The sequence below is a fragment of the Macrobrachium nipponense genome, chromosome 35 (assembly GCF_015104395.2).
Source record: "Macrobrachium nipponense isolate FS-2020 chromosome 35, ASM1510439v2, whole genome shotgun sequence".
NCBI lineage: Eukaryota > Metazoa > Arthropoda > Malacostraca > Decapoda > Palaemonidae > Macrobrachium > Macrobrachium nipponense.
The window spans coordinates 39913636-39924647 of NC_061096.1; the positions used below are offsets into that span (position 1 = coordinate 39913636).

The 11012-nt window shown below is 37.5% G+C and overlaps 1 protein-coding gene across 1 annotated transcript in view; it reads left to right on the forward strand.

Annotated features, from left to right (window-relative positions):
* Positions 1–10501, forward strand: part of LOC135208228 (dynein axonemal intermediate chain 4-like) — a 52039-nt gene extending 41538 nt beyond the window's left edge. Inside the window, exons 7-12 of the mRNA XM_064240350.1 lie at positions 6916–7031; positions 7387–7487; positions 8040–8177; positions 8863–9001; positions 9589–9700; positions 10183–10501. Coding sequence (XP_064096420.1) covers positions 6916–7031; positions 7387–7487; positions 8040–8177; positions 8863–9001; positions 9589–9700; positions 10183–10475 — 899 coding nt within the window. The 3' untranslated portion in view covers positions 10476–10501. The remainder of the gene's footprint in view (positions 1–6915; positions 7032–7386; positions 7488–8039; positions 8178–8862; positions 9002–9588; positions 9701–10182) is intronic.
* The last annotated feature ends 511 nt before the right edge of the window (positions 10502–11012 follow it).

Consider the following 11012-nt stretch of genomic DNA (forward strand, 5'->3'; position numbering starts at 1 on the left):
TAAAAATATAAGAGCAATGATATTACCTTTCAACGGAGGGTCTTAGTTAAGCTGTATCAAAATATTCAGGTGACTATTGACCTGGTTTGTCTTGCATATTTCTAGGTTGCTGACTGCCATTATCTCAGAACACCTTTTTTTTTGGTTTACATGCCTTATTTGTTTCTCTTTTCTTTTTCCAAAGAATTGTCTTCCTTTTATAATTTGGATTATGTTTGTATTTCTGGTCTCATTATTTTCCTTTTCACATGTTATTCTATATGAGCACATCTTGGTGTTAGGCTTGCTTTTTTGGCATAGTACCACAAGTGACTATGCTCTTAGTCGTTTGCATTGAGACCTCTTTGTTTAAGGCAATGCAATTTTTTTACCCCTTGTTATCACCTGTTACAATTTCTCAATGTCCTTTTGGATTTGTCAGGCAAATATTGTAAAAAGATTTCCTTCTGGAAATTGGATTTCCTCTCTCTCTCGTCAAGGCCTATAGGCTACGACTGTGTAATGACGATAACCATATTGTTAATAGAAGTCCCCTATCTCTCTCTCTCCCTCCTCGTTGCAAGGCAATACAGCCTGCTTAATCAATTACGAAATAGACATAATACTGTTACTACAAGAACATGTCAAGATTACGTACATGCCCCGCAGATGAGGGAAGAAAGACTAATCGTTCTTCCTATGAATTACGTCTTAGCTTAGGTTATAGAAACTGCTAAATACGACATAGGCGTGAACATTATTTTAATGATATGTACTATAGCATATGTATAGTGCAAGAAACACGGGAATTGGGTACTCATAACAAAACTAGCAATAGCTAGGATATCATTTAATAAAATACCAGTACCCAAACCCATGCGTTCCCATTCGTGGCATCCAAGATGGCGGGTGACTTTATACATGACGCCCTTTGGGTGCTCGCGCGAGGGTAGTAACCTCTGCATACCAATGCAAGCTTTTCTCTGGTATATTTAGAAACTATTTATATATGGAAAGTGGATAGCAGGATCCATTTCACCAGGCGACACAGGTCTCTCACCAGAAATAGATTTTTCCTTCGTCAAAATTCCTTTTTTGGAATTTGCTTGTATTTCATTGTTTTCCTTCTGTCAGGGTAATCGCTCTATAGCGAGTAAAATATATTAAAGGAAAGGAAAATGCATTTTCTTCAAGTAGGTCTGCAGCCAAGAGGCATTCGCACACGTGTTGGAGGCGCCTGTTCTCATGATTATTCTAGAATCGTCAGTTGGGATATGGAACTCAACAGGTGCCGACGTGTCGCCGCGTATTATGATGCAACATTTCGTTGAGATCCTTCTGAAACGTTCCTGTCGTCTCGGGAGTCTGTGACATTTGCTGGTAGGCCCTGCCCCCAGATTGCCGTATATATTCAACTGACAAAGTGTCAGAGATCAGATCATCAGTGAGAGACCAGTAGAGATCATCAGAGAGAGATCAGATCATCAGTGAGAGATCATCCGAGAGAGATATGAGAAGAAGGAACAGACGAAGGATAAGAGAGGAAGAGGGTGCACGAGAGTTTGATCGGAATCGGGTCAAGTCGTCCAGTCAGAGAGTGAGCGACAGATATTTTGACGTTGAGCAAGCCTTGAGAAAAGAAACGTCCTACAGGGTGGTTTTGAGGAGCAACCTGCCCTTCGAGTATCAAGAATAAACATTGTTTTCTGCAGTACGGAGTCAAGAAGTCCTCTATTGTTATACAGCCCTCCTTTGTGAAGCCGTCGCTCTGAGCATTGATTTTCATTACCTCATTATTTCCCAGCAAATATTTCATTACCTCATTATTTCCCCAGTTTACATACTGTAAGATTTTATTTTGTTATGTAAATAGGAGAAACTATTCTGCATTTATCTTTGTTAGTAAGCTTGTAAATAAACCTTTGTTATGTTCGTGTTTCTTTCTATATTCATTTCCCCAGTTTCAACTGTTGGTATTGAATTCTTTTTGTTTATTATAATATCGAACCTGTAGCGGACCTCAAGGGTCCATGACATAATTAGCGACCTTGCCAGGATATTCGACATCGTAACATTGAAACGGAGAATATAGAAAGAGCCAGAATGAGTGAGATGGTGAAAGAGTTTATTGAGTCGGGTAAGCTTCTAGGTCTAGAGGGGAATGATCTCTGTGAATATGTTGAAAAGAAAGAAAGAGAAAAGTATGAGAGAGAGGAAAGAGCAGCTGAGAGAGAAGCATTGAAAATGCAGCAAGAGAAAGAGAGAGAAGTAATGAAAATGCAGCAAGAGAGAGAAATGTTGGTAATGCAGCCGGAAGAAAGAGAGAAAGAACGTATACATGAGTTGGAAATCGTGTGGTTAAGGCTAAGTACTCGTAACAGTCAGACAGGCGAGAATGAAAGTGGAGCTGATGGTTAAGGTATGAGTGCAGTGTTGAAATTAGTACCAAAGTTTGATGAGGAAGATGTTACAACATATTTCATGTGTTTTGAGAAGTTAATGGAATGAGTAGGTTCTCCTAAAGAAATGTGGACTATATTTACAGTCAGTTTTGAGTGGTAGGGCACTTACTGTGTATAGTTGCATGTCTAAGGAGGAATGTGATGATTATGATATTGTGAAAGAAAGAAACTGTTCTTAGCGCGTCTAGGTTAGTACCCGAGGCGTACTGTAAGAAATTTAGAAGTTTGAGAAAGGACGAGAATATTACGTATGTAGAATGTGGCAAGAAGTAAGAAAGGCTGTTTTTTGATTGGTTAACTTCTGCTAAAGTTGAGGATTTTGATGGTTTGAAGAACTTGGTGTTGTTAGAAAACTTCAAAGATAACGTATCCCCTGAGATTAAGCTTTATATATAAGATAGGCGAGAAGTATCTTTTGCAGGAGGAACTAGCTTAGTATATGAATATAGTTTGACTCATAATCTAACTGTCAGTAAGAAGTGAAATGATTCTTCGTTTGGTAGAGTACAAAACAGTAAAGGTTTCAGTTCTAGTAATAGCAATATGAGTAAAAGTGACTATTCCTGTTACACATGCGGAAAACCTGGTCATACGTCTAAGATTTGTAAGAGTAAAGTGGTATCTAGTGGCTCAGAAATAACTTTTTTCTGATGTAATGGGAAAGGGCATTTAGTGAGAAATTGTGCAGTAGAAAGGAAGGACGTTAAGAAACCAGTGTCTAGTTAACCTTTCGTCAAGTAGGAATGATGTGATGAGAGAAACTAGGAAATTTTTGGTAAATTTCTATCAGAAGGTGTAGTTTCCTCTCTTGGAGGAGTAGATTCAAGAGAAGTAGTCTTGCTTCAAGACACAGGAGCTGCTGTCTCACTGATTAGGAGAGAGAGTGTGCCAGACAGGGAGGAAATCAATATGGAAGAAAAAGTCATGTTAGGCAGATTTCCTAACACTTGTGTTCTTTGTCCTTTGTTGCAGTTGAACTTAGAAAGTCATGTAGTGTCAGGAGAAGTGAAACTAGCAGTTGTTGACAGTTTGCCCATTGATGGCGTTGACATTATTGTCGGTAATGACTTAGCTATATCCAAGAATGTGAATCCTGTTGTGAGTGAGATTCCAGTGCCTGAAATGGTAGTAACTAGGTCGGGTTTAGATACAGACATAGACCACGGTCACATAGTTTGTTCGTGCATTCGAACGAGTGTAATAGAGGTGGCGAGGTTGATCTTGGCATGAGTGTGCCTGAGAGACCTGACTATCAGTGTTGACAGTGATAGCCAAGCAGAAGGTGTAGCTGTTGAGAGTAACGTAGTTGATGTAGTGGAATCAAGTAATAGTTACGGTGATGAATTAGGCACTAACCTTTTGAATAAGGATGAGCTAGTCAAGTTTCAGAGAGAGGATGAGACTAACTCGAATTTTTGAATGTGAGCTGGATGATGATCTCAAGAATGTGTACAAGGAAACGTTTTGTTTAAAAGACGAAGTTTTGTGTCGTTATGTTCGTCCTAAGTCAGGTAGTAAAGAGGAAATCACAGAACAATTAGTGGTTCCTAGGAAGCTTCGTGAGCTAGTTTTGAAGTTAACACATGATGAGCAAGGACATTTGGGAGTAAATAAAACTTTCAGGTGTATTAGTAGGGCGCACTTTTGGCCTAAAATGAGGAGTGACGTAAAGAGGTATGTTTTAAGCTGTCATGAATGCCAAATTGCCGGGAAACCAGATCAAGTAATTCCCAGAGCTCCGTTGTGTAATATTCCTTCAGTAGGCGAACCTTTTGAGAATGTAGTTATCGATATGGTCGGACCATTGCCTAGAAGTAAGGGAGGGAGTAGACATCTGTTAACAATCATTGATAGACTAACCCGCTATCCATAGGCAATACCCATAAGAAGCTGCAACACAAGGACCGTAGTTAAACGATTATTAGATTATTTTTCTAAGTTTGGTCTGCCTCGTACTATACAGTGATAATGGTAGTAATATTGTATCCAAATATTTCAGGGATAGAATGAAAAAGTAAGGGATTAAACTTGTAACTTCCACACCTTATCACCCCGATTCACAAGGTATTGTGGAGCGGTTTCACCAAACGTCAAAGAGTTGTTTGCGAAAACGGTGTAATAACTTTGAACACTACTGGGAAGAAAAGTTACTGTTTGTTCTGTTAGCTTTAAGGTTGGCACCGAACGACACTACAGGATTTAATCCTTTCGAGCTGGTTTTCGGTCACACCGCTAAAGGTCCTTTGGAAATGTTAAAATGTAACTTAATGCTTGAAGGAGGTAGTGAGGACTACATATCTAATCTAGAGTATTATAAAAACAATTTAAGAGATGCTTGGCAACTAGTGAAGGAGAACGAGAGTGGAAGTCAAGGGGAGACTAAACGGAAACCTGATCCTTTGAGCAAAAAAAAGAAGGTTCTGTGCAGGCGATAAAGTTTTAGTACTAGTCCAGAGAGAAGGTCCCTCCTTATCTTATAAGTTCAAAGGTCCTTTTTCAATTTTAGAGGAGAGGGGAAATCTAAATTATTTAATAGACATTGGTAAGCATAGAGCAAAGTGGATGCATGTAAACTTGCTTCAAAATTATGAAGAACACCCCGTGCCGTGCCCACCGCCCGTGTTTGTAGTAATGGTGTCACAGAGAGGAGTTAGTTTTTAGAAAAACTCAGAATTACTTAAGAACTTCAAAGTTTTTTATCAGAGTTCAGAAGAGGAAAAATTAAGAGGAAAGGATAATGTTATAGCTGATAGCCTCTCTAGAGTTTTTCAGAATGAGTAGCCTGATAACTGTTTTCTGTTTTGGCACGAGTGGGTGAGTGAATGGAGAAGTGTGTGTTTAACTGGATTAAAGCTTTATGCAGAATTGTTCCCCAGCTGTTTGATTCTTGTTTCTCTTAAGAAAAAAATAAAATCAGTTGATTTCATTTTTTTCTCTTTTGGGGTGTCAGGGTAATCGCTCTATAGCGAAGTAAAATATACTAAAGGAAAGGAAAATGCATTTTCTTCAAGTAGGTCTGCAGCCAAGAGGCATTCGCGCACGTGTTGGAGGCGCCTGTTCTCATGATTATTCTAGAATCGTCAGGTGGGATATGGAACTCAACAGACGCCGACGTGTCGCCGCGTATTATGATGCAACATTTCGTTGAGATCCTTCTAAAATGTTCCTGTCGTCTCGGGAGTCTGTGACGTTCGCTGGTAGGCCCCGCCCCCAGATTGCCATATATATACAACTGACAAAGTGTCAGAGATCAGATCATCAGTGAGAGACCAGCAGAGACCATCAGAGAGAGATCAGATCATCAGTGAGAGATCATCCGAGAGAAATATGAGAAGAAGGAACAGATGAAGGATAAGAGAGGAAGAGGGTGCACGAGAGTTTGATCGGAATCGGGTCAAGTCGTCCAGTCAGAGAGTGAGCGACTGAGATATTTCGACGTTGAGCAAGCCTTGAGAGAAGAAACGTCCTACAAGGTGGTTTTTGAGGAGCAACCTGCCCTTCGAGTATCAAGAATAAACATTGTTTTCTGCAGTACGGAGTCAAGAAGTCCTATATTGTTATACAGCCCTCCTTTGTGAAGCCGTCGCTTCGAGCATTGATTTTCGACCGCTGTAAAACTGGCCAGCAAGTATTTCATTACCTCACTGTTTCCCCAGTTCACATACTGTAAGATTTTATTTTATGTAAATAGGAGAAACCATTCTGCACTTATCTTTGTTAGTAAGCTTGTAAATAAACTTTGTTCTGTTTGTGTTTCTTTCTATATTCGTATCCCCAGTTTCAACTGTTAGTGTTGAATTCTTTTTGTTTGTTATAATATTGAACCTGTAGTGGACCTCAAGGGTCCGTGACACCTTCCCAATTTGGTTTTAAAGACATTTCTGTAGAATTATTTGGCCCTTGAATACTTGAAAACCTATAAACCCACTGGGGAAGTATCGGTCTTAAGAAGTTTTAAGAAGTTTTTGGTGGTGGCATATATATGTACTGGGATTAGTAGTCACTTGGTTTAAACTTCCCCAGTCTAATATACCATCAGATTGCATTTGAATATAATTATGTACCCTGTGGCTGCCTATACAGCCCTTTAATATACATATAAAAAAAACCCTTTTGCCATTATAAGATGATATTAGACGAAAAAATTACAGTACACTCCATATTCTTCTTTATGTGAACTTTTGAAATTCATCCTGCTTTAATTTATCAGTATCAGTCAAGTTACAACTAGCCGAGAAGCAATACAGCATAATTAAATTTGCATCCTATATTAGGAACTAAAAAAATGATCATGGAAAAAATATTGAACGTCCATTATAAAAGTAACTTTCAAGTTTTATTTTCTGAAATGAAATGTATACAGTTTTACTGAATTGCAGCGATTTGTTCCCATATACGAATGTGTGAAACTCTATGAAAAGAAAAATCTTTAGATATTAACCTTAACTGCAATGACATTCACTTTCTGTCTTAGGTCGAAAAGTAAGTATGTCTTCTGAGAAGGCGAGTATGGAGCTCTTGTGGCAGTTCACCTCCGATGACATGGCTGACAGACGTGTTAATAGCATTGCATTTTGCAGAACATCTCCTGTAAGCATGTTTGAATTATCTTTAATTATAATCTTTATGTGTACAGTACGTATACAGTATTCATTAATCTGCGAAACCTATAGGGTTTCAACTGAGGATAGCAAAAAATTTTAGGAAATGTTTTCATTATTGATTTCATTCTTCCATGTTGTGTACACCTATTTTGGTCATTTTCTGACATTAAAATTTTCTAGACAATATTTTGTCAATACAAAATCTAAACAATTAAGTATGTACATTTGAATGTGTGTAGAAAATTGAATTTATAGTTACAGGCTAATTATTATTCTACTTATCCCCAGACCTTATACAGCAGTCTGAAATAGTGATTTTTCCCCCCTTTGCAAAATAACAGTGGTTGGTACTAGCCACATATGGGTCTCTTGGCTTCACTGGTCTTAAAGATGGATTCCTTTGTGGATGGAATGTTAAGAAATTCGGACAACCAGAATTATGGTGAGTTTTTTGTTTTCTAAAATAATGCCAGAAAGAAGTACAGTTTGCATGTACAATATATTCTCTACATTATATCAATGTATGTACTACATATACTAATAGGTAGCTTGGATTGTCTCCAGAGAAGCCCATCATTCATTCTTCTGGGATTATTTTTGTCAACCTTTTATTCATAGCTGAACACATTGTTGATATTTCTTCTGTTTAGGTGTAAATCAGCTGAAGCTAATATTTTCTGCACTGAACCTAACTAAACTTAAACATAAAGTCGGATGGTGAGACAGTTAGACTAAGAAATTATATCATGGGGCAACACAAAGCGCCATTCGTACCTCTACTTGATATTTTACCTACATTTATTACATTCAGGAAGCATAGAACTTCAACAATGAGTTTAAATAATCATGTACACTATACATTTTGTACATAAAACCACATACGTACAGTATTGCAAATATGATGCAGTTGCAGAATTCTGTGCTGACACCTTTTTTTCACATTTCTGACACATTTAGATTGAAATGCTGTGTATAGATTCCACATTCTTTCCAGTTTACCACTTCCGGGGCCACCAACAGTTATCAGTGCTTGTCCAAGTGCACCTCAGCTGTCTTGCATTGCTCTGTTAGATGGAACTTTACTTGTATATCAGCTTGATACACCTGCACCACAAATAGTAATGGATTCTAGGTAAGACATTTGAACAGTATGTAGAGTAGAAGCTGTTTTGGATGTTTAATGCAGTGATGGCCATTGTGGTTTTTCTATTAGTTAAAAGGGTAGCCATTATTAACCAGGGGTTGTGCTGTTTGGATGCATTGTGAATGTGTGTTGTATCAGAACAACCAGTGTGTAATTGCTCTCCTCATATTGTTGACAGTTCTTGGATTTTTCAGACATTTGCTCCACCCAGTTGGACAGCAACCCTTTATGTAACCTTGGTTTCCACGCATTGGCAGTCTGATTTGTGATTCCCCTCTATATTATTCCCACAAGTGTAGCAGAGGATGCTAGATTCCTTGAATGTTCTTTGGAGGTGATTTTGCTCTGGATGTAGGTTGCAAGCTCAGATATGCATGAAAAACATGCACACCCTTCAGTTATATTCAGGTGTAACCTATTGAGGATGATGCTTACTCCTAAGGAATACATAGCAGCCTAGCATGCTATTGAAATCTTAAGGGAAAGATTAAAAAATGTGGCCTTTTTCATTAACAGTAGCACCACATAATTTACTACTCTATTGTATTTACGTACTCAAAAGAATGGTGTATAAGTTGATGTCCCATTATGCATCACCTGTACTAACTTATATGGGTATCATAGGAGGATGAAGCATAATTTTATTTCACTTAGTTATACCGTCTTTTGACAGTGCAAGTGTTGATAAGCATTCGGGACCTGTTTGGGCTGTTGAATGGAGAGATTCTCAAGTTCTTAGTGGTGGTGCTGCCAAAAAGACTGCTGAAGGAGACAGACCTCCCTCCTTCAGGAAGCTTGTGATTAACATGCAGGTATAAGTAAATCACAATATTTGTTTGTTTCTTATAAAAAATTTTTTTACTAAACAAGGATCTCCACCCAGTAGTGCAAGACTTTTTATTTCTCTCACCTTCTTTCAAAACCTACACCAAGCAATATTCACAATTTTCATGTACTCTATTATTATAAACATCAGAAAATGAACCAGCTTTTAGTAGTGTGATTTGGATGATACAGGGATTTACAGATACAGCTGCATTTACTAAAGGATGCCTCTATGGAAAGCCCACATTACATAACATCAATTGAGTACATGATGATTCAGTGATCTTTACAAATTGCAATGTTTAGTGTTTATATCCTTAATATTGTATATCATGGTGAATTCCACAGCTGAAAATTTACTAGTCTGAATGAAAGGTACTGTAATGTACTCATGTAGAGAATGTAGAGAGAATTAGATTAAAGTACGCATTGAAGTACAGTACAACAAAATGGTAACTATTTAAAGCATTATCTGTAAATTGCTTCTTCAGTTTAATATTTGCTGAAATATACGTAAAATAACACTATTTATGTGGTTTCTTCATATTTTTCTTCCGTAATTTTATATTTCCAGCAAAGTGCAACAAGTCCTTCACCAGAGATGGCTTATGTGCTGATATCCTCTTCTGAGGATGGTACTGTGAAGGAGTGGATATTTGTTAAAGGATCAATACTATGCTGTACTCGTAAGTTATTTTCTTGTTTTTCTTTCTTTTTCACTGCATAACTTATAAGGTTCTTGTTTTTTATTTTTCCTTTAGTGATATTGCATAGTATTTGAGCAGTTTTGTAGTCTTAATGGATCTTACTCAAGCATTTTTCCAGATAGGTCTAATTGCTAATTGCTGTTTATGAGTCACAGAGCCCATTTTATGGCATTTCCATATGTGAAAATATCTGTATGGTAAAAATTATGAGTTATTTTCCATGTTCATTAATCCATAGTTCCCATCAGTTGAAATAACTACCTTGTGTTCAATTACACAAAACCTCCAGTTAAAAGTATAAAATCTTTTGGCCTTTTTCTGACCAATAATGTTGTAATCAAGTGATAGCTGCATATTAATCTTTCAACTTTTACGATTAAGCTCAATTGAGTGGTTTTTGTATAAACTTAAATATGTAGTTGCTAAAACATCAGTAGTCCAGCATTTTACTCTTTTAACAGGTCTTTTAAATGTACGTCTTCCTCTGTGGCTATCATTAAATATTGCTGGAGGCCTGGATAGACTTCTTGGTAAATGTGAAGACAGTGAAGAAGAGGAATTTGTCAAAAAAGGCGAGTCAAGAAGTCTTGTACTTCCACAGAAAGTACCAGCTACAGCTATGCACTTCCGACCTGGTGATAAAACCACTTATCTCATTGGAACGGCTGCAGGAGATGTACTTATGGTTAGCTTGAGAAAAACTTTACATATACATATTTATTTTAATGCACCCTTTGGCCATTCGAGTGGTTGAAGCATTGTATTTTTGGCAGATTAAGTTAGGCATAGTATGGTAAATATTTGGATCAAAACTAAGTCTGATATGAAAAACACACCCTAGATCCAACAAGACACCTCAAAGATATCAGCTAAGCAATGTTTTCCTTTTCATGTACTCAGGTTTTTCTGGGAGTAGCATTTAGTGACCTTTGTGAGCCCATAAGCTTGCATGCTAAATGATAAGATGAACCACTGAATTTGGGACCCCAAGAAATACCATATTTCCCAGGGTTGAGGACACCTTAATTTTGACTTAAAAAAAAAAAAAACATAAGTAAAAAGAATGTTGGAACACTTTCATGAGTTTGACTGTTTTGTTTTGATTTGTGCAATCAGTGCATTTGACTATCACAGTGCATCAAAGTGGCATGGCTTTGGCTTGTATACCATATTAATAACTAGTTTTTTCAAAGTTCTGGTACTAAGAATGGTTTCTGCAGTGCAAAACAAAATAAAGTTGATAGGTAATGCTGAAGATGCATTTTAAAACCGTTAGCAAGTATGGCACAAG